The sequence below is a fragment of the Rutilus rutilus genome, assembly GCF_951802725.1.
Source record: "Rutilus rutilus genome assembly, chromosome: 3".
In the NCBI taxonomy this organism is placed as follows: Eukaryota; Metazoa; Chordata; class Actinopteri; order Cypriniformes; family Leuciscidae; genus Rutilus; species Rutilus rutilus.
The window spans coordinates 39,455,170-39,479,402 of NC_140211.1; the positions used below are offsets into that span (position 1 = coordinate 39,455,170).

The following is a 24,233-nucleotide window of genomic DNA, read 5'->3' on the forward strand; positions in this document are numbered from 1 at the left end:
ACTACAAAGCTTACTTATTCTTGAAACAACCACACACACACACACAAAATGTTATTTACCATATTTTTATTAAAGTTGCATAAAAGTGTAACAAAATTGGGCAAAAAACAACAGTTTAGTATTGCTACAAGATACTTTTTTTCTCAAAAGGTATGACCTTGATCACAACAGCTTACATTTTTTTCTAATTCAAATAATTGAGTCCAGTTGATTCTTTCAGTTCGCGGTCCAATTGGACACGAAAAAGAGAAATGAACAGCACTACAAGGTCCACGTAATGATAAAAACCGATGATTTCATTTTATGTTAATAGATGTTAATGCTTCTAAAAAATGCTCTGTATATAGTCAACTTCCTTTCCTAAAAAACAGAACCACTGAAAGTACAAGAACCTTTTTATCCTAAACCTTGAAAAAGATTTTCACTTTTGCCTTTTTTTCCCGATGTATATTCCTCAAACATGATTAAATTCATTTGGTTGTCATAACATAAATGTAACCTAAGGCAACATCTGAAAGTAGGAAGAGTGACTCATGTAGAATGAAATGCTGAGGGGCAAGCTAAAAAGAGAAAATGAAAATGAGGGGCTCAAAGAAAAACAATAAGTGGGCAAAAAAAAAGGGAGAAAACAGTTGAGTCTTGAACAGTTGCCATTGTACCTGACTTTATGTGCTACACAAGTGAATGGGATGGGATGTGAAGGAGCTTCAGTGTATGATTGATATGTGTTAGTATGTGATGGGAAAAGCTCTCCTAAAACACCTGCTGGAAATGCTGGGAATGGATTTCAAGAGCACTGAGTGAGACTATTAGCCCTCTTATTATAATATTTGATTGGCTGAGACAAAAAGAGCAGATGGCTTCCTGGGAGAGATGAATTAGGAGAGTCATGTGAGAGGATTCATTCTAAACGTACGCTTGGCAGTGACCATGATGCACTGCAGCTTGACTAGCCTGCTCTCATCCAATCGTTCTCTGGAAGAGTCAGTGTGCACATCTGTGGATGTGTGTGAGGCCCAGGAGCCACAGCTGTGGTTGTGTGTGGTCATTTCTCCTGATTCCTGAGGGTGGTGATGCCCATGAATTTCAGAGTGTGTGTGTGGCATGTGGCATGTGTAAGACAGGAGAGAAAAAAAAAAAAAAAACTTAATAATCAAAGCCCCATATTTTCCTACACACAGTTCCCTCCCCTGTTAATACCACAAATCCAAAATAACTCCCTCACTTTATAACAGCTTTAATCACTCTCTTTATTAGTTTTTCTTTAATTAAAAATGTTCCTGCACTTATTCAAGGAACAGGAGGATCAAAAATAGAGAGAGAGAAAAAAATCCACAAGGCCGCTTCTGTTTGATCTCCTTTGACGTCATTTTAAACCAAGGATCGTCACAGTTTCACAAAGGGTTTTAGTGCATGTGTTCATTGTGAGAGCAGGAAGCTTTGAAACCATATTGAAACAAAATTCTAACAAAAATCCAAGTTTATAAAATAAAACCATTCTATGCATAAAGACTAATGAAAAAAACAACCATGAAAATATGTTTAATAACATTTCAAAACAATGAAATCTTCCCCCCTTTACAAAAAATTTGAAATAGAATAAAATAATACAAATAAAATCAACAAAATGAGAAAAATAAGCCCTGCTTATAAGGATCTGATTGAATCTTCCATAACTTTGCCTCCTCCTCCCCAACGGATGCAAAGGAGCAATGGGACTGGATGAGCACCTGCTCAGGGGTGAATAGTCACGCCCCTAAAATTGGAAAAGGAGGGATGGGATTGGTTTAGGAGTGGTGGAGGCGGGAGAAGCTTCACTTCTTCTGAGGAGTACTGAGCTTCTGCATGCCACGGATCTTGTCCAGCAATTCAGCTACAAACACCTATGAAAGAAGAAAAAGGAGCGCAATTTTTTAACCAATTTAGTTGGGTAGTTGATTATGATTCTGCAGATTTCCCCAAATTTGAACAGCCATTCAGCCAAGTCCTAAAACTGTGCACATTTGTTTATCCCCATTATTAAGAGAATTCATGTTGTTTGAATAAGTAAAATATTTGTCTAAATGAATTCTGCTTGCAGCTGCCGATGTGTATCGTGCTCTCAGCTCTGTACATATTGCCATATTTAAACCCATTTCTCATAATTCCACCATCTCTTCACAGAATTAGGATATAAAAAAGAGTGGTAAAAAAATCTGTGTTTTTTCAGTTTCATTCAGATACTGCTATAGTTTTTATTGATATTTTGCATTAGTTTTTACCTTTATATTTTCTGCTTTTATTTAAATTTTAGTAAAAGTCATTTATATACTTAAAAAAAATGTCTATGTAGGTTTTTATACATTTTTATTTCAGTTTCAGTTATTTTAGTACATCAAGTTACACTAAAGAAAATGAGAAATGTTGCCTTGGCAAACTTATTTCAGTTCATTTTTATTTTTTTTAAAGGTACAATGGTTTTAACTATAATAACCCTGCCTGTTCTTAGATACGAGACAATTTACTCACTTCAGTAGGTTTATAACAGTCTACCAGCAGGTCCTGTTGGGCAATAAGAGAAAGAAATGTCATACAAATGTAAAGCCTGTTAAAAATTGAAGATGAACAATTAAATCTGACATTTTTGAGACGGATACCTTGACTCGTGCAGCACGGTCTACGTCGTTCTCCATGTCCAACAGCTCATCCACATCAATCTCCAGCTCTGGGATCGCCTCTTCCTGTGACAGATAAGCATAAGCGTCATGAAGCAGAAGGAAACAATCTGTTTGGATCAAGGATATGTCTTATATTCAAATACCCCCAAGAAGTAACAGCTAATTGGAAATTACACAACTATACTCGGTAATTCCCTACAGCTCCTGGAAATGAAGCAGTATTCCCAGAGGGCTAAGAAACACAGTGGGGAAAGAGCAGCTATAGGCAGAGACAATGGAAACACAGTGACGCTGGTTGCACAGATGACTCTGGAATGTTTGTGTATGTAAGTGAGTCTCAGACTGGAGATCTGTCTTTAAAGGTAGTTATACACAAGTAGAGGTTTATTGTTACGTCTCCACCAGGGCTGATGAAGATATGTGTAATACTGCCTCTTCACCACTAGAGGTATCTCTTGTGTCACACAAACAGTTAATGGGATAGTTCACCCAAAATGTTTAATTCTGACATCATTTACTTAATAGTCACCCTCAAGTTGTTCCAAACCTGTATGAATTTCTTTCTTCTGAGTTTGTTTGTCTTCTGAAGATAGTTTGAGTAACCAAATGGTTTCTGGTCCCCATTGACTTCCATTTATGGAAGTCAATGGGCCTCATCAACTGTTTGGTTACCTACATTCTTTAAAATATATTCTTTTGTGTTCAGCAGAAGAAAGAGACTCATGCAGGTTTGGAACAACTTGAGGGTGAGTAATTGATGAAAGAATGTTCATTTTTGGGTGAACCATCCCTTTAAAAGTCAACCTTTGGGCAAAACCGTACATAATACAAAATAAAGATTTCCAATTAGTTAGTAGATCAGCACAGAGAGAAGAAACTTTTAAGGTAGTTTCTAAGTTTGATTCAAGTACGTTTCCAGTTGCTTCACCCTTATAATAACCACTTTAGTGGAATTTATTCATCTATTTAGAGCAATGATGGTTGTGTTACTCACTGGTGTGTGTTGCGATCAGTGTCTACTTGCCCTGGAGTAAAAATGTCTAGCTAGTGTAATTATACATTTAAGTAATATTAGTTAACTACATGTACTTATTATAGGGTTAGGCTTGGTTTAGGGTTAGCTGCATGTAATTATGCATAATTTAAAGTTATTTATAGAAACTGTAACAAGGACACTGTAAAATAAAGTGTTACCCTATTTTCCATATCAACATGTCATTTCTTGCTGTGTATTTACATATAGTCTGATCGTCCATCTTAAAATATGTCTGTTGTTTGATGATGAGGAAGACATTAATTGACAGTTTCATATGTTAAAGATGTGATGATTCATCCAGGCTGGCAAATTCCAGTATCATCTAACCATGACTAAGACTGAAAGGGAAGTTGAACACATACACAGCAGCAAAACATTTGGGACCAAATGTCATTTTGTGCCCAAATGTGATTTTACGCAGATTCAGATAAGCATGTTTGTTTTGTGAAATACTGCCGTGTTTGGCTATTTTTATCAGTCCAGTTCACATATTTGGCCTTGGGTTGTTGGAAAGGCACTGGCCATGAAACAGATCTGTCTGTTTTTCTTTCCATACTGTTAGTCTGCCATCAGATGCCTTTGGCTTTCAACAAGTTCCCTAATAACTCGAATTCAAATCAAAACCTTGATTCAAATTCAAACGCTCTATATATCCCTATGTTTTAGTTTTAGCTCTGTTTTTAAGAGTGCCAGTGGAGACTCCAAACCTCAATTATACGCTGCTGTATTTTTCCCCGTCTCGTCCCTTTAGTCTGCCAATTTGGTTTCTTTCTATAAAGTTGTCTCTTTCAGTAAAGACTAGTGAATACGTCTCTCTCCCCACAAGCTATAAATGGTCTTCACAAGACTCGCAAACCCCCCTCTCTCTCACGTTTCCATTCTCCCTGTTCTGCAAACATTTGCTCCTTCAGAGCCTTTCCAAAACACACTTCATCTTCCAATTCCAGACACACACATACACACGTGTCTTATGAACACGCATAAGCTCATTGTGGTTCTGGAGCAGTGACTCATACGGCATATTAAAATATCGTCTGTCTAGAGAAACTGCCCATTGCTTCACAATGGAAAATCAAAAGGCACATGCAAGAACGGGTCTATTTCTAGAGCTGATCTTTTTTATTTTTTATTCAAATGCTCTCTCTCGTTCTCGATGCTACTATCAGTACTTCGTCTTTTGACCGCACTCTTCCTCCCCCTCGGTTTAAGCAGCCCAGACCAGCTGTCATTGCACCTGCCTGACTACCCCTTGCCCAAATCTCTCTCGCTCTCTCTCTCTCTTACTAACACAAGCACACACACTACAGTTCATTCACGCACACTGATATTGCCATGGCACCGTCACATGTGAATGGAAGCTTTAATTGCTCTGTTGAATTAACAAACCTTCAATTTGTGTCTATGACCGAGTAGTGCACATATAACTAAAGGGTGCATGAGTACACAGGAGAGAATGAGCTGTAAAAACCACTTGAGTTGGCTGCTAGGGACTGGAATGTTAGTGTGTGTGTGTGTGTGTGTGTGTGTGTGTGTGTGTGTGTAGACACAAGACAAAGAATGTAAGGCACAACATGTGGGCACCATGTGCTACTAGTCACTCACAGAGACAAGGAAAAAGATAAAAAGAGCTACATAAAGCCGAGCAAAAGACAGGAAATACAAATATAACCAAAAAGTCTCTCACAATCATCTAGAGGTTCATTAAATACACAGAGCTTGTCATTTACACCAAGTTTAATAACCAATTAATGGTCATTTAGCTGAGGATAAAGTGCCTTTATCCAAAGCGACTTACAGTACACTTATTAGAAGCAAAGACACCTGGGGAAAAAGGGTTAAGTACCTTGCTAAAGATGTAGTTTTATGTCCAATACAGATTATTTTTTAATGTTTAGAAGTCTGATAACATTTAGCCATTTAGCAAATTAGCAGAGATACTTCTATCTAAAGCTACATTTGAGGAACATCACAAGCAATAAGTGCCTATGATAGTCAACAATAGTCAAGGGTAAGCTAGAGTAGTATAGAAACTATAGCAGAAGTTAAAAGGCAGAACAGTAGAGAAAAGAGAGAACAAGGACACTTATATGGTTTATTTATAGGAAGTGGCTTTGATTGTGGTTGTGGTATAAATGTAAAGTTTGTGAAAGAGAAGTCTTCTGCTACTAATTATTATGATTGTTATTAAAGGTTACAATAATAATAATTATGCCATTGTATTTCTATTGCAAATTTACTTTCATGTGTAATTGTTAAGCTAAATATTTCTTCGTTGTGAATGAATAGCTGTTGTGTAAAAAAAAAAAATTCAACAATTCAAACAATAATTAAATAAGTTAACTGCGTTTAACTTGTGACAACTGTCATCTGCCAGCCCAAATCCTAAACATTTATACTCAGAACAGCCTGCAAACTGCATGTGATAAAATATTGTTGTATGTGTTAAGATACGCAATTTAAATGCATAATATTCTACTTGTCATGCACACTTATTGTGAAGGAGCTCCCATCAAACAGTGCTGTCAGCAACAAACACAAACGGGAATACAATGTCATTCTAACTAGGCTACTTAATGAAGCATGAGATCAAACAGTGACCACAGCCACATTTACAGTGCTGGTCAGAATTATTTGCCCTGAATCTTCTCCTATAATGCCTGATGAGTTTGGAGAACACCTGACAAGAGATCAGAGACCATTCCTCCATACAGAATCTCTCCAGATCCCTCAGATTCCCAGATCCATGTTGGCACTTCTTCTCTTCAGTTTAACCCACTCATTTTCTATAGCCTGGAAATCCAGACCCAAATCCGAAAGATTAAGGGTCTGGCATTGAGTAATGAAAATCGAGGGGCGGCACCAAGCATGCATTCGAAAATCTCACTGCACGCAATTGGATAATACTACGACCAATCACAACAATACATGTCATTCACATATGTCGCAGCGCTGTCTGTCATCTGTTTAGCCCGCCTCTGGCCCGCCTATATCAGATACACCGATGTGATTGGTGCAGCTCGGCTACAAGGGCATAGTTAATGAGCATCATTACTCAATACCAGAGTGACTCGCTGAGCAAATTCAAATTGTGCTCTCGCGAGAACTCTGGATTTCCAGGGTACATTTTCTATAGGGTTCAGGTCTGGGACTGGGATGGCCATTGCAGATGCTTGGTTTTGTGCTCAGTGACCCATTTTTGTATTGATTTTGATGTTTGTTTTTGGATCACTGTCCTGTTGGAAGATCTAAACATGGCCCGTTATAAGATTTCTAGCAAAGGCTGTCAGGTTTTGATTTTTGTATCTGTTGGTATTTGATCGAATCCATGATGCCATGTATCTGAACAAGATGTCCAGGACCTCTGGCAGAAAATTAGGCCCACAGCAATGACAGCATTAAAGATACAGCAGAGTATTTCATTTTACACATGGGGTACTTTTTTTATCCCTGTGTGCACCAAACCCATCTTAAGTGTTTGCTGCCAAAAAAGATAATTTTTTGTTTCATCTGAACAGCACAGCTGTTGTCAACATTGACAATATAAGAAATGTTTCTTGAGCAACAAATCAGAATATTAGAATGATTTCTGAAGGATCATGTGACACTAAAGACTGGAGTAATGATGCTGAAAATTCAGCTTTGCCATCACAGGAATACAAAAAAAACAATAAAACATATTGAAATAGAAAACAGCTAGTTAAAATGACAATAATACTTCATAATATATATATATAAAAAAAAAAAGGTTTTACTGTATTTTTGTTCAAATAAACTTAAAGGTGCATTAAGCAACTTTTCATGTTAAAAATGCCCGTTTTCTAACCCATACATGCTTAAACAATTGCTTGATGGGCTGAATGAGCCCTTCTCTGATCACTGAGATTGTCTCTATAATCCTGTAAAGTAAAATAAATAAGAGGGATTCGGGCCGGAATTTTAGACTGGGCGTGACGTCATGCGCGTTCACGGCACGCTCACCTGGCTATATCTGGCAGGTTTGTGTATTCGCCGCCATTCTCCGTAGAAGATGGATTCTAAGAGACCAGCTTGTAGTTCATTTCAAACACCAACGCAAACTCCACGTAAGATAAAACAAAGAAAACTTTTGACCGTGAGCGTGCACACTTCTGGTTGCAGTTTCGCTTGCCGCCAGAGGGGGCATAGTTCTGCAAAAACTCAGAGACTTGCGCAATGCACCTTTAAAGGCAGGGTAGGTAGGATTTATTAAAAATTAAAGATCCAAATTTGTTAAAACTTTCTATATATATCAATACATAATTAAAATGTAAGAACTCTGAAAAAAAGAGTATAAAAATCAAGTGACTCTAGACCGTTTAATCTGTATTAAACACAGCTCATTATTTCGATTCGGGACGAATCAAAGGATTGGCTTAGGCGACTGTCACTCTCTCGCAACCATGGCAACCACCCTTTTGCCACACAGCACCTACCCACTTGCGCGCGACCGTTTGATTTGAGGAGTGCGAGAGGCACGGAACCTGATCACACCTCCGTCCAGTAGATGGCGGTAATGCACTATGTTTGCAAGCTGCCAATAAAATCTATCGAAGAAGAAGAAGAAGGCACTGAACCTAGGAATACCAAAACAATGGCAGAGAAAGAGCAATCTAAATTTACAGTACCGGCATATGCAGTTAGTGAAGGCAAACCAGGCAAAAAAATGCCCCTTCCCCTCCGCTTGTCTCAGGTAAATAATGCGTCCTCTAGCTCAGCGGTCGGAGTCGCGCGTTCATGTGTTTTGGGGACGTGGCTTTGGAAGAAGCACAGAAATGAGGGGGTGGAGTGAATGGAAATAATGAGATGTCTTTAAAACAGTCGTGAGAGGTCTACAGACACTCGATTTTGATACTTTCTTTTTCAGAGTACTTACATTTTAATTATGTATTGATATGTACATAAAGTTTAAACAAATTTGAAAAATAAAATTTTTAGACCATTTCTACCTACCCTGCCTTTAAGCATAAGAGACTTCTTTCAAAAAAAAAAGTAAAAATCGCACTGACCCCAATATTTTGATTGGTAGTGTTATATATACAAAGGTCAAACACAAGCAGTGTACTCTTGCAGGACCAGACTTCTGACTATCGGCATACAATTTGAACCCACTTGGAAAGAAACAGTTTGACCAATTAATCATTTTCATTTCTGAGATCTGAACTTGATGATACCACAATAGACAAAAAAAAAAAAACCTTTCAGCAGTATCTTTGTTTCCAGCCAATCAGATTGGAACTGGCGATTTCAGGCATCTCTTGTAATATTCACCAGACAGTCAGTGACCGGACGATGTCTGAGACTGAGACCAAGTCTTTATGTCCATGTGAGTCAACCTGTCGGTCAATGTGCAGGTGTGTTGAGTTGCTTTTAGTCACGGAGAACATGTCTACCCAGGATTTATGGATGACTGCATTCATGTCTGGGAATGTGTGTGTGTGTGTGTGTGTAACCTTTATAATTCAGCATATGTGTATGAGCATCTACAGCACAACAGGTCTCTTGCGGTTATGGTGAATCTGATGTGACATTATGAGAGCAGGGGGGTTTCAGACTTGCGCTAGTTTGACCTACATTATACAGCTGTCTTCATCACCAAGGATGAGGATGAGGATGTTGGCAATATGGACTCACTGGCAGGGCCACTGAGTTGCCACACATTACTAGAACTTAGCCAAAAGGCTTTCAATTCCTACGCGACCTCGTCCAAAACAATAACGAGCATTATATAGTAACATATTTCCAAAGCATATGATGTTGTATCCTCAGTATTCTCAATATCCTCAGAGTGTGAGTGATGTTCGAGTAAAAGCAGCCAATATTTCGGGTTCAATACAAGCCAAGCTCTATCAATGGAAAAATATATGGAAAAACTTTACAGCTGAAGCACTAACAAAGGAGTTCCAGAGGGTTTAAAAGCCAAAATATGAAGGGTGTATTTGTGTTAAATCACTATTTGTCTGAATAAAAAAATTTATCCTTTTTAGGAGGGAATATTTTTTTTAAATGGATGAACTTCTAGTTATGAGTTTCCAATGTAATTTCAATGGTATTTTCACCACGTAAACAGTGTTTTACAGATAGTTATGTCACATGCTGTTATGGTATATCATTGAATGTCTAGCACAAAAGTTGCCTGGTTACATCATCATGACAGTGAAGGAACAGAATTGGATAGAACTACATATAGAAAAGGTCAGTAAACGATTAATATCATATTAAAGCCTGTTTACACCAAAACAATAAATATAATAGTGCCCATGGAATTTAACGCTCTGTTTATTAAGAGCACTGCAGTTGTTTGCCTCTTTGGGTTAGTTCACCCAAAAATCCACCCTCATGTTGTTCCAAACTTCTTTCCTCTGCTAAATACAAAAGAAGATATTTTGAAGAATATGGGCAACCAAACAGGCCAAAGGCCCCATTGACTTCCATAGTAAAAAAGAAATACTATGGAAGTCAAAGGGGTCCATCAACTGTTTGGTTACCGACATTCTTCAAAATATCTTATTTTGTGTTTAGCAGAAGTAAGACACTCAATACAGGTTTGGAACAACTTGAGGATGAGTAAATTCAGTAAATCACAAAAAAAAAAAGTCATTCTATCCCTTTAATTCTTGAGCTCTTAAAAGTTGGGTGGATTCTGGCTGTCAATGTTTTTATCGTTCATCAGCTGGAGAACTAATTCTAACGACGGTGTTCTGTGTCATTAACGTTATAGTTGTGGTGTAAACTTCACTATTCTCTAAACTTAGAGAAATTATTAAAACCTTATAAGACCCTAATTAAATGAATGTAAAATTAGCTACTTTCTCTTGTAATCAACGTTAAACCACAGATGACATTGACAAAAACCTGTACTGAACCCAGAACATCCTCTGAGCGTAAGATGATACACGAGAAGGACAGAGATTGACGTCATGACATTATCTAGGCTAGAGCTGCTTTATAGTTAAAATTAATGTTGCAATTCATTATAATTTAAATGACTGATTCTCGAAATTGGATATTTTCCTTTCTCTATTTCCTGTGTGTATTACTGTAAAGCTGCTCAGAAGCAATCTGTTCTAAGTAAACTTGATATGACAAGCTTTTATCATAAAAATGCATATATATTTCCTCATGGTAATTTTACAGGCAGCTGTATATGATGAGCCCTTTCTAATAGGGTATATCTCTAAATATAATATATGGTATGTTATATCTAAATATATGGTAAATATATGACAAATATTAAGCACAGTTTCCTAAATTAAGGGGGTGACTGTGACACAGCATACTCATTGACACATATTACCAGTCTCTGCTAAAACTTTAACCAAGTTGTTAATAACTCTGATTTCAAAGTGTCTTCTCCTTAAGGAGACGTTCCCATGAAGTGTTTATTCTATCTGCGCACATGTTGTTCTACGCTCTTTATGCTCTGATGCATGTGCGTATTTGCTCAGTGCTGACAGTCATTTAAGCCTGATATCTGATCACATATTCAAGTGCCAGCACTTCTACTGCAGGTTGGTTAATCTCTGATGTCAAGATAAGAGAAGAACGAGTACAGATGAAGAGAAGAAAAAAGGCAGAGAGAGCGGATGGAGGAAATAGATATCAGAAACTGGTGTCAAAAATCACTTCCATTGGTTTGAATTTATCAATAAATCTTTTAGCCTTTACACCCACATAATCTCTCTCACATTTACACATAATCTTTCTCTCAGGCTTTTACTGTGAGCATATGCAAAAAGTCACTTAATATTACCCATGAGACAACTTACATTACAGTCCAGGTGTGCACATTCACCAGCTCTCATCAATGCACAACAGCATCCAACATAACTGGAGGAGTAATTCAGGCATTTCCTTTACATACTTTAGCTGTCGGTAAAAACCCACATCCTGGGGCAATACACAGGAAAAAATGATTAATTTCATGATGGTGAGAAAAGTTGTTTTTTAAATAAATACACCAGCTCTTAAATATTCGGATGACTTACTGATCAAGAATCTAGTTTTCAATTCGTATCACTCGACGTCTGTGATTTCAAGTACCGATTCGGACGGGATTAACATCTCTGTGTTCATTACAGAGGTGCGAGTGTGTGTTTTCTAGACCTGGGCGTTACAGAAGGTCATCTGTTGTGCGTGCATCATGTACATGTCTTTTAATTTATCATTTGTTAATATGATTTTTATTTATTATTAAAAAAAAAACATTTAAGTAATCTTTATAATTATAATTTCGCAGTTTCTGCGATTTTGCTCTATTCATTACAATTTTAATAATATTTTTTGTTGGATACAATTCATATTGCAATGAAATGAACACCGAACACTGAAGATTGGTGTGCAGACGGTAGCTCAGGTAGGTCAAAAAACACATGAGGAGCAGCGTTAGGATAATACAACATCAGCAATCACAGACATTCGCATTCGGACGGGATTAGATTAGAATAAGCTATTTCCTTTGAACATGAGAGAATTCTGAACGGTAAAATGATTCTATGACTTATATACAGGCATATGAATATTTACCTATTTAATTGCCCATATTTTAATTGAAGATATGTCATAACAGCAACACTATGAATGCAAATTTAATAATTTCACAAAAATAACCTATAGGATTTAATGAAAGCAAAGATGTCTGAAATGTAAATCTAATTCATGGAAATACTGAATAATAACAATAATTATTATACTTAAAAAATATAAAAAAATATACTGTGTCAATTCTGGGGGGTTGACATCTATACCCCAAGAGTCTCATTTTGATCTTCTTACTTCTTGCTTCCCTCTAACTTTTGAACCCATTCATGTTTTTAGACTAGTGGAGTAAAAGTCCCTCATTAACAATTAGACAAAAAAAAAAAAAAATGATATTCAACATAATACAATGTCACAGATCACTATTTTCCAGAGAGAGACACAAAATTAGATCAATTAACCTCAAAACTGTTTCGACTAAATCACAAATGTTGATATTCAGATGAAATGCCTTGGCTTATACCTAACGGTTTGCAATAATCAAGCAGCATAACAGATTGTTTTTGTACAGCTAAAATAACGAAGAAGTAACTGATACTGGAAGCCTTGCACATTCAAGTCAAAAATGGACATGCCTGGTCTGACATTACACAGAAGCCGCTGTATATATGAAGACTGCAATGATTCAGTGATAAGACAAAACAGATGCCCTTTGATATGCCTTGGCCAAGCTTCCTGTTTAAATAGAAAATGTTACAGGGAAGAAAGAAAACTGCCCTTTGTGGTCTTCTGTAATGATCCCATTACAAATAGTAGCCTATACTAACACCCAGATGAACTCTAAACTATAGAGGGGAGTGACAAGAGAGATTGTGAAACGTCTTGGATCTCATAAAACCTACAGAAGTTTGTTCTGAAACAACAAGCTCTTTACTAGCCCAGCTCACTTTACTAACCTCTGATCCATCTCATGTAAACACACACACAGTGCTGTACTATTGATTTCTTCTCAGTCGGCTGCAGTCTGACATTATGACAGCAGTGGTGCTGACAGAGAGAAGAGGACGGGACACATGCCGCCTCAGGAGCGAGTCCTCTGGCTGGGCTGAAGTGGGCCAGTGAGGGGTGGAGGTGTCTCTCTATATACACACACCCCCAGTGTTATCAGTAGAGAGCACATTGACGAATAACAAGCAACACACACACACACACACACACACACACACACGAGTGAGCGAGACCTTTTCCCTACATTAAAACAAAAATGGACTTTTTACCTTCATAAAAACAACAGCAACACTGTAAAAGACAAAGGATTAGATCTTTTGATAGTCTTTTATTTAAAAAATATGCTTGTAAATTAATATTACATTTTACACAAGCTGAAAATATAGTGTTCAATAAGAAAGAAATGAATTACTCTAGTAAACCAACAAAGTCACAGGAGTCAGATGGCCTGTGTATTTTCATATTATGTAGCAAATGACCCCAGGGAGGGAGAGCATGCTTTATAAGAGACCAGCTCATATGGGAGCTGTTTCCATAGAAATATTGTTGCTGAACATAACACACACACACACACACACACACACACACACACACACCACCAAATCAACAGGTCACTCACTACACATTTGACCTCCCACTTCCTTCTTGACAAAGAATGTAAAAACTAAAGCAGTAAGGATGTAAGAAAAGGAGAGCCACAAACAGCCATTAGAGAAAATCCAGATGTCTGTAGTGACAGAAAGAAAAATGTAAGACCTCTTGTGATTGGATGCATTGCTGAGTCTGAGACAAGCTGAGAGGCCTAATTAAGAGAAACAATAATGACCTCGGCGAAATGAAAGGAATCGCAATCAGTCCATAAGCTTAATCAACTGGCAAACCCACAGAATTGTTAGAGATTTGAGACTAATAGAAAGCGAGCAATTTATTTAGGCTCAGTCTGACTTAACCCAACCTAACATTACAGACTTAACTCAAAATTACAGTAAACAAAGTATTTCTTTATCTGATATAATGTTAGTTTACTGACCTATCGATGTACTAATTTTGTACCATTGTAATACTCTGACAACCACCAATCACAGTGGTGATGATGAGTCACATGATGAATCAAAGCTCATCACAAGCAGCTTTTTTACAAGAAAGTAAATAGTAATATATAGAAGCTGTACGGTATTTACTGTAAAATTACATTAAATGTACAGTTAGATCTATCACAGTTATTCACTGTATATAGTACGGAAACTTTATTAACCAATTAACAGTTTTTCCACTGTAGCATTTTTACAGTATTTTACCGTTAAAATCACGATCATTTTACAGTGAAAGGGGACCTACTATGCCAAATTCACTTTTATATTGTTATTGAACATATTTGTCCGCAGTTTGTGTACAAAACCATTATATTGTGGTACAAATCCATCCACTCTGTTTGTTATTTCCCCAGTAAATCTGAAAAAAGTAAACCTCTACACACTGACAAAACATTACAATTGCACTTTTAATAAAATCCAGTCATAACAAAATATACCAACTTCCTGTTCAACAGGAAATGAGTCAACACGGGACAGAAAGTGTTTTTCACAGGATCTTTAAAACAGAATTTCTATATTATGTAATAGTATGCTTTTTATAAACACTTGTTTGTCTGAACATCTTTATTAGTTGTTTTCCTGTTTACATAGCATATTTATTTCAAAGCTGTTAGAGAACCTCGAACTGGGGTTTGCAAAGAAACAATGAACTAATTTTAAAAGAAAACAATTAAAAGAAAAACCTATAAGATATATATCCATACATACATACATATATATATATATACAGTGCTATGCATAAGTTTAGACACCCATGCTAAAGTTGACTAAAAAGAGGAATAAAAAATCATCTTTTGGAAATTGAACTTAATGCCTTAATTTAAAAAATTAGGAAAAATCCAACCTTAAGGACACCAATTTTCTTTGTGAATGAATAATGTATCGTAAATAAATAAATGTTCTTCCTTAAAATACAGGGTGCATAAGTTTGGACACCCCTATGTTAAATTCCCATAGAAGCAGGCAGATTTTTATTTTTAAGTATTTAAAAAATTTTAGGATACTATGCATCCTGATAAAGTTCCCTTGATAAAGGTACTTTTCATAAGATCATCTCTCAATGCAAATCAAACCAGCTATTAGGCTAACTGAAATAAAACCATGCCAATCTCTAGGTATGGTGAATGCTATGTGATGATGTGGGGCTATTTTAATTCCAAAGGCCAAGGGAACTTTATCAGGATGCATAGTATCCTGGATCCATGAAGTAACTGGCCTTTAAAAATAAAAATCTGCCTGCCTCTATGGGAATTTAACATAGGGGTGTCCAAACTTATGCACCCTGTATTTTAAGGAAGAACATTTATTTATTTACGATACATTATTCATTCACAAAGAAAATTGGTGTCCTTAAAGGTTGGATTTTTCCTAATTTTTTAAATTAAGGCATTAAGTTCAGTTTCCAAAAGATGATTTTTTATTCCTCTTTTTAGTCAACTTTAGTATGGGTGTCTAAACTTATGCATAGCACTGTATAAAAATTGTTTTCCTGCATGTCATGTGGCCATTAACCAACCTCAGAGAACTATGCACATGCTATGAACATGCAGATTTCTTATTAAATTATTGAAATAGGCTACTAACTTAAAGTTTCAGGGGGTACTTCAAGTCAATATTTTAGGTCAAAGGGGTTAGGCTGACAAAAAAAGTTTGGGAATCCCTGAGTTAAATGAGTTAAACATCACTAAATCACTAGTGATGTTTGATATGGGATAGCCATTGCAAAACATCATGAGATCTTGAATCAATAAATATGGTGTATAATGTGTGCTGTAGTCTTTTTAAAATATGGCTCTGTGGTCATTCTTTCTAAAGATAGAACAAGTTGGAGGGGAGAAGAGTGGAAAAAGCAGAGGTGATAAAGAGAAACACAAACAGGGCAAGACCTGCAAGCCTCTCTCTCTCTCTCTCTCTCTCTCGTTTCTGGAGCGGAATAAAGCAGGCAAGCGTTCATCATATTCCCTAGATTAGAGCACTTTAGGTTATTCAGTCTGGGCGCCTTCAAGTGTGTGCGCATGCATGTCTGTGCATGTGTATGTGTATTTCTATTCGTACTTGATTGAAACCAAGTTACCCACAATTCCACTAAGTACCTTCAGAACAGGGCTCTTCAAAAAGAGTTTTTAATAACAGCAAGTACATGGCTAAAAAAAAAAAAAAACACTGAGAAGAAACAGCCTTTACATCAAGCTGGAAATCGAAGAGGAAAATGGGAAAACGTTACTATGCTCCGCTGCTCTAGTTTCTGTAATTACAGGTTTCTAGCGGTAATTATCGCAAAGCCCTTTAGACTAATGAAAGTGTTTCTGCATCATTAAAGGACTGAAGGGTATGTGACTACACCCTTTGACCTGATATATGGTGATGACTGGTGGTGATGATGTCACAGGTGGAGTTCAGGCCCTGCAGATGTGTTTCTGATGTGGAGACTGGAGTTTAAGACAGGATGAAAACTGATTTTTTTTTTTTTTTTTTTTTTTTACGTCTTCATTTAGAGGTTCAATTTTAAGATAAAAGCATTGTAAAATAATAATAATAAAAATAAAAAAAGCAGTAGGGATAGAACAGAATGCAGGTATTGTGTGTGTGTGTGTGTGTGTGTGTGTGTGTGTGTGTGTGTGTGTGTGTGTGTGTGTGTGTGTGTGTGTGTGTGTGTGTGTGTGTGTGTGTGTGTGTGTGTGTGTGTGTGTGTATTTTAATAAGCCATCTTAAAAATGCAATGCTTATGGCAGATGCTAAAAAAAAAAAACACACGAAAGGATCTGCTGTAACAATCTTTGTATGGCTATACCATCAGCAAGGCATGCAAAAAATCTAAAAATTTAGGCTAAACAAAAAAGGGGAAAACCATAAATCGACTAGTCTGTTGTTAGTCAACCATTGTGACCCATACCCAATATCAAATATCAAATTAATAGTGCACTCCAATCCTGTTATCTTAGGCTCTCATGGCTTCAACCTACAGTAACCTTCCGAAGCAACACAGAATTACTTAACTGGATTATAAACAAGCTAAAGAGCCAGACAGTCTGTCTGTTTGGAGAAGTTAACTTAGTTCACTTTGCTGATTCTTCTGCTCTTGAATTAGGCTGTGTACAAAAGGTTATTTCCAGCCGGATCAGAGCCCTTTTACATAAGGATCACTGAGTGACCAACAGAAAAGATCTGAAGACCTCCTGCTTTGAAGCACATTGAGATCAATAAGTCTCTGTCTATAATTGAGGACCATTTAAAATGGTTTGTTGTTCACTTTCGCAAACAGAACAGCATCATAAACATTCATTCACTGTATAACACACAAGATGAAGTTGACTTAACAGGTTGCTAACTCTTAGGCTTACAGTGAGGAAAATAACTAGTCAATCAGCATTAGTGTGTATACTCATCTCTCCCTCTCTGTAATCAGGATCTGTGATTAGCGGGTGGGTGTGTAAATACACTTATGTAAACGGAAGAATGTTAGATGCTGAGCAAATTAAGACAATGGCTGCATCCAAATTCACACTTGTACTAAGAACTAAAATTATATACTTCGCTGGATACTTTTGAGAATGGGACATTCTACTACATTATAAAATAACATCTTTAAACTATTGACATGCATAGTTTTAGCTTAAATTCATTACAGAGTATTTATTAACTTTTTTTAAAACTTCGGCCTCATGTTTCTTGACACTTTTTAATCGACTGAAAAGTCTCAAAATAACCGTAAGTAAACAGTTTCTACTCTTTAGGAAGTACAGTATGTGAATTTGGACACGGAATTATACGGTATCTGTCAAGAGTATAAACTGAAATGAATCAAAATTCAAAGTTAAAAAAACGAATTGAAATCAACAAATCAAGTGTTTTTGCTACAGTAAATTCATGTAAAAACATGACAAATCATGAAAACGTAAGGTTTGGGCTTATTCATGATCTCAAATACCTGCCGGTATGTGGCATTATTATTCAGCTCAATGATTCATCTTCATTTCTACATATACGGATTCTGAGAAATTCTGTGTTTACTTAAAGGGAGTGTATTGACCTCAAAACTGTCAGCAACAACTGAGAATATTTTGAGACAAATGCAGAGATCCAACTCCCTGTATTATTACTCTACATACATTAGTTCAAAAGTCTGAAGATTTTTTTTATGTTTCTGAAAGAAGCCTCTTATGTTCACCAAGGCTGATTTTATTTGATCATAAATACAATAAAAACAGAATTCTTTTGAAACAGTTTTACAATTTAAAATTACTTTTATATTTTAATACATTGTAAAATGTAATTTATTCCTGCGATGACGAAGCTGAATTTTCAGCATCTTTACTCCAATCTTCAGTCACATGATCCTTCAGAAATCATTCTAATATGCTGATTTGCTGCTCAAGAAACATTTCTTAAAGCTACACTGTGTAGGATTTACTCCCATCTAGCGGTGAAATTGTATATGACTACCAACTGAATATTACTTTCTAGCTCCTCCCATTCCGAAGGTGTTTTAACTCCTACGGTGGCCGTATTATTTCAAATCTGCCGGCAAACGCGAGCAAATCTCCCTCTCGCATTCGTCACGGTGCCACTGCGTGTAAAAACGCGAAAGGCGAAGCTTGTATGTCCCTCTTTGTCTAATGTATTTTCAAGATGGATGCACAACATGGCTTCCGCCATTCCGCGACTCGCTCGTATGTATTCTAAATGTCAGATTATACACTTACGAGAATACTTAATTAGTTGGTTGAAGTCATGGGTGTCGGAAGAAAAAAAAAAGTGGGTGGGTCCTCCCCCAGAAAAATGTTACTGGAGTAAATACCATTTCATGTATTCTGGTGCCTTTTAATTAAAACAAGTAAACTAAACTCCACTTAACATCGGGCGGTTCTTTGCCTCCACGTCGTGCATTAAATGCACAGCTATCCGTGGATTATCCCGCTAATACCATGGTAATTTGCCAGCAATGACAATTTAAAGCTGTTATTGATGTTTGCAACGCAATATTTGACTGGAAGGGTACAACGGGCGGTTACTTTCGTCAGTTGCGGCTCATTGAGAAATATAATGTAGCGATTCAGTGGAAATGGAGTTTAATTTAGGGAATTCCCTAATAATTGGATTTGACTGACGGCGCTCTGAAAAGCGAACAGACAAATGCGCTGAATCAGAGACGGTAAAAGTAAGTGGGTCCAATATCATTGATCTTAAAAAGTGGGTGGGTCTTGTCCCACCCATATACAATGGTTCCGACGCCCATGGTTGAAGTGATTACACATTAATGAGAACGTATAATTTTGAAATAACGTGTTTTTTGCTAAAAAATCAACTTGAAATATTACACAGTGTAGCTTTAATAAAATCAAATGTTCAGTTGTGCTGCTGAAGCATTAATAAAAGAATAAAAATAAAAATCATACTGACCTCAAACTTTTGAACGGTAGTGTAGAATAAGTCGTATATAGTGCGCGTGTTTTTTGTTTTTTTTGCAAATCTCTAACAGACATGCAAAGCTGCTTTTTAAAATATACATTCAGACTGTAGGACATGTTCTTTCCCCTACACACTAAAACACAGATGCATGCAGAAACACGCAACACACACACACACTTTCACACAGGTGGAGGGGGGATGCTTGACAGCAGCTAGCAGGTGAGGAACTGAAGTATTCAAATAAGGTCTGAGAGTGAGGAAGGAGATAAGAGAACTCGACACAAAGCAAATATAGAGCCAATATAAAGAGCGGCTCAACATCCTGACTCGGTTCATCATTGTGCGGCACGGGCACAAACAAAAGGACTGCTCCTAAGCTGAGGTCACGGGACTGCTGTGACCTTTACTGCCTTCTTAAAACATCAGAGTCACAACATACACACACACACACACACTTCCTGCAGTTTCGCCTGTCACTGGCATTTCCTTCGGTCATGACTCACGGCTCGGCAGTCTCCATTATGCAGCATCAACCCAATGATCCCAGAAACTGCAATTATGCCTCTCCTTCTCCCCCTAAGCCTGTCAGAGTATCCTTCATCCCCTCTTTCTTTCGCTTATTTGCCTTTCCCTTCTTGTACGCATATACAAATTTGCTGATTCATTCCAAAGTGAACGAACTGGTAGCAAACATGAGTTGTGGACAAACTATTACTCAACCATGTCACAGTATACAGATGTACACACTTGACTCATTAATTTAAACCTAGTCCAAATCAGATTTATTTTGCAATTTCATGTGACATAACGTGTTAAAAAGTGCAGTTGTATGTAGCAAAGTGCAACACACTGTGTGAGTGTTAATGAGAGGAAGGAGGAAAAACACTCAACGCCATCCTTGTGTTCCTGGCCAAAGCCACAGCTGTCCCTCTCTATACCTCCCTCCCTCCAACTCTTTCACAGACCGTCTGTTAGTCTCCATCAATGACTGTCTGTTTACTTCTCCCTTGATTTTTGCATCCTCTTTTTTTAACTTCATTTAACACTGCCATTAGTTCTCGATTTCAAAGAGACTCCAATCAAGCGATGATGTCTCAGCCATTAGTCAATCATTCCCTGAAAACACACTGCTGAGCTTGAGAGATGATTTTCTTCCCTCATGTTTGACCCTCCTAGTCAGTATTTTTATTTTCTCCTCCCTTTTATTATCCGCAGCAATTTTCCTTAACACCAAGCCACATCTGTAGCATTGTTACTAAAGCATTTCTGTCTGGTCTTTTTTAAATACTACACACTCATCCGGGGAAACCAACCACTTGCTGTGCAGAAAGTGAGATTATAATGACTTGATTGCTTCTCTATGGCAGTATGCAACGCTGGCTCCTTCCACGGCAAAATTGGTTATCTGGCTTCTGACAATTTGAGTAGTTTTAAATTAAAAGGATTAAGTCTCTCAAGGGACCACCATGTCACACACTATTGTTTACTAAAAAGCTAGGAAAGTTGGCAAAGTGGATTTAACATGCTGGCATGAGTTTGGATAACGTGAGGAAGCAAGCATGTTTGTGTCTGGCTGTGTGGTTATAGATTGGGGGAGGGTACATACAAGAGACATGAGGAATATGCAAAACTAGGCTACATGGTCATCTCTTTTGTTAAAAGGCTGAATTTTCCCTCATAAGACAGGTTTATGATTAGTCTCAACACTCATTTTTGACTTCATGTACATGAAGACCATGTAAAAGAAGCCTTTACAACCAGCTGGCCTGGCCTGTTAATCTTTAGTGCATTTTTATTTTATTTTTTTTACACTGAAGAAGAGTCACAAGGCCAACAAAACGTTTCTTTCTCAGAAGGTCATGGGAGTTGAGAAGAAAAGAAAATTGCATTAAAAAAAAAACCTGTCTTTTCAAGTAAGATTCAGGTTCCTGGAGAATTGTTCCTCATTGTTAAATTGTATCTGTTTAACACCTGAGTGAATTCTTTTTGTGAAATTATATTTTGTAAGTAGCTACATAAAAGGTCACAGGACATCACATAACGTTATATAGTGCAGGATTGTATTCATTCGTCGAATTCTAAAAGTATGGCAATTCTGATCCAACTAGATTATCTGTGGATATCTACATTTTCCAACCATCATTTGACTTCTGTTTTATGAATACTGCCAAAAGTACTGATTTATGCATAGACTGTAGGCTTAGTAGTAGTGCAAACTAAGTACGCATAAATTTGGACGCGGGGAACACGCTTCTCGACACCTACTGGTGTAACGATGTAGCTTGCAGAACGCGCGTCACTGAATTAATTTTTAGTGAACGGAAACAAATCCCTATATGATTCTCGAATCTGAATGAAGCGACAGCACCCCCGAGACGGTATATGGTCAATCTCATCATCACACACCTTTTCCAATTTTGATAGGCTTTAATGTTTAAATTGCGCGCCTTATAAAATCTTTAACTATTACTAGTTTCGTCAGGTTAACCTTCTCACCGACATTTTCGAACGCGACGTACACGTGACGTCAGCGCTAACGCGCAGGTAGATAAAGTCGAAATACACGTAGTAACTAATGCGCTCTCCCTTAAGTCTCTTGAAGTAAAATATGGGTCAACTGCAGATTGACACAAAGGCTACTTACATTCTGAACATTCGCTCGTAATGATGTTACGGTGGCTGCGTATAGGATAACTTGATCACTATGCCGCTACAAAGCGCATTTATCTATGAATAACCTCTTGAACTGTTGGTGACTTTATCATTTCTTTTTGTTTAGTAAATGAACTAATCCACTATACAATCCAAAAAGATGAATAGTCTATCTTACTTTTATTTAGTAAAGCTTTCACAAAGAGTCTTACCTCACAGTCGTAGAGATCCGTTAGCTGGTCAATAATCCACTCTTCCAAATTAAGTCTCTTTCTCAGTTCTTTCCGGTCGTATTTCACTGTGACCCGTCCTTGCTTGCGGGCCGGGGTCTCGGCTTCTTCGGTTGAGCCGGTGGGCGTCTGGAAGTAAACGCGAGCTGGTTGGCTCGATTCTGGACTTGTTACCGCCGCCATAGTCCGCAAATCTGCTGTGAATAACCGGCTGGTAAAAAAGATAGGGTTTTCTTCCCCGTGTTTGTTGAGCAGTGTGATTTAAAAGGCCACTAATAAAGCTATTTATTCCTTCTCGCGGACCTCAATGACATTTGGCAACTACTTGATAATATTTCTAAAGTCATATGAAGTAACTATATATTTGATTGCTTGTTTCGCTTGGTCTTGTACCAATCTATAAAGCCGCTAAGCACTTACAGGACTGCAAACCGCGTGTCTCCTTTTGCTTTAGAAAGTAATGCCACAAACGCTCAAATCACTTCAAACTCCAGCGTCTTCCTCGTGGCCTACTGTTTTCCTTTAAATAAAAATGGAAGCCTTTTTGCAATGATTTAACCGTTCATTTAAAGAGAAACGTCAGCGTTCCTTTTATCTTATTCGAAGCAATAAAAACGAAAACAAACAGTGCAGTGTCCCCCTTCTTTTTGTCCTTCCTTTCCCCCTCCTCTCTTTTCCTACTCTGCTTCTCTCACCCGAGTGATGTGTGTGTGTGTAACCCCCTCTGAGCCAGGCTGTCCTTTCTCTCCCTCCCTCTCTGACAGCCTCTCTCTCTTCCTGTCTCTATTGCTGACTAATAAGTTAACCAACCCTCACTTCAGGCTAAATACAACCAGATAATCCTGTTATTTCAAGTGAGTTGCTAAAATAAGTGAGGAATAAAAACAAAAGGTTTCTTTTAGTGGCATCTACATGTGACAATTTTGAACTCTGTTAAGACTTGTCTGTTTAATTTTGTGTCTACTTATCAGTAACTTTTATTTTATAGATCAGGAAATTAAAGTCTATAAAAGGGAATAAAAAAATTGTTCCCCTCACTCAACAGGCCTGTTACAGCAGGATCTAGCTAGCTAACTATCCAAACCAGTTAAAGTCACCCTGAAATCAAAACTGACAAATCTTTTTTATTATTATTGGAATATTGCAGTATTTATTCCAAGTGATTTATTATTTTTCATCATTATTTTTTTTAAATCCATGTGCCATCATAATATTGAATTAAAATAACTTCCCCTCCCTCTTGCAGCGCTATTTCTTCTCTTCTCTGATGACGTTTACTGGCGTGAGGACGGAACAACCTGTCACTAACACGATATTGCAGCAATAGCAAACCACAATCAATAGAGTGCAACAGTGCCCGTCCACTTTTTCAGGGGTGTTGGTTCCGCATTTTTTCCATAGAGATTTTAAAAAGCAAAATCTTGAAAGCGTTATAAGCCATTAACCAAGCCAACCAGCAATGAGGTGAATCATAACATTACAAACTTTCATTTAAAACAAAAAAAGTATTTGAAAATCAAACAAAAATACAAAGGTACAAGACTGTGTACTTAACGGCTTTAGTGAGGGAAAAAACTACAATCCCATGAAGCATTGCAAACAGCATAATCAAATAAAAAATGATGAAGACATAAACCTACGCATTTTGAGATTA

General features: G+C 37.3%; 1 protein-coding gene across 1 annotated transcript; it reads right to left on the reverse strand.

Moving 5' to 3' along the window:
• Positions 1–49: 49 nt before the first annotated feature.
• ppp1r14bb (protein phosphatase 1, regulatory (inhibitor) subunit 14Bb) lies at positions 50–23,353 on the reverse strand. Its single transcript, XM_084406106.1, has 4 exons — positions 22,562–23,353; positions 2,637–2,720; positions 2,509–2,541; positions 50–1,883 (listed from the first exon to the last, which is right to left on the reverse strand). The coding sequence occupies exons 1-4, from the start codon at positions 22,760–22,762 to the stop codon at positions 1,815–1,817; spliced, it is 387 nt and encodes a 128-aa protein (XP_084262232.1). The 5' UTR covers positions 22,763–23,353; the 3' UTR covers positions 50–1,814.
• Positions 23,354–24,233: the final 880 nt, after the last annotated feature.

What these genes read in the sequence shown, in the direction of transcription:
- ppp1r14bb (XM_084406106.1), bottom strand. Translation starts at nt 22,762, where the DNA reads ATGGCGGCGGTAACAAGTCCAGAATCGAGCCAACCAGCTCGCGTTTAC. An exon ending in CGGATCTCTACGACTGTGAG is followed by an intron (nt 2,721 to 22,561) that starts GTAAGACTCTTT and finishes TATCTGTCACAG; the next exon opens with GAAGAGGCGATCCCAGAGCT. An exon ending in ACCGTGCTGCACGAGTCAAG is followed by an intron (nt 2,542 to 2,636) that starts GTATCCGTCTCA and finishes ATTGCCCAACAG; the next exon opens with GACCTGCTGGTAGACTGTTA.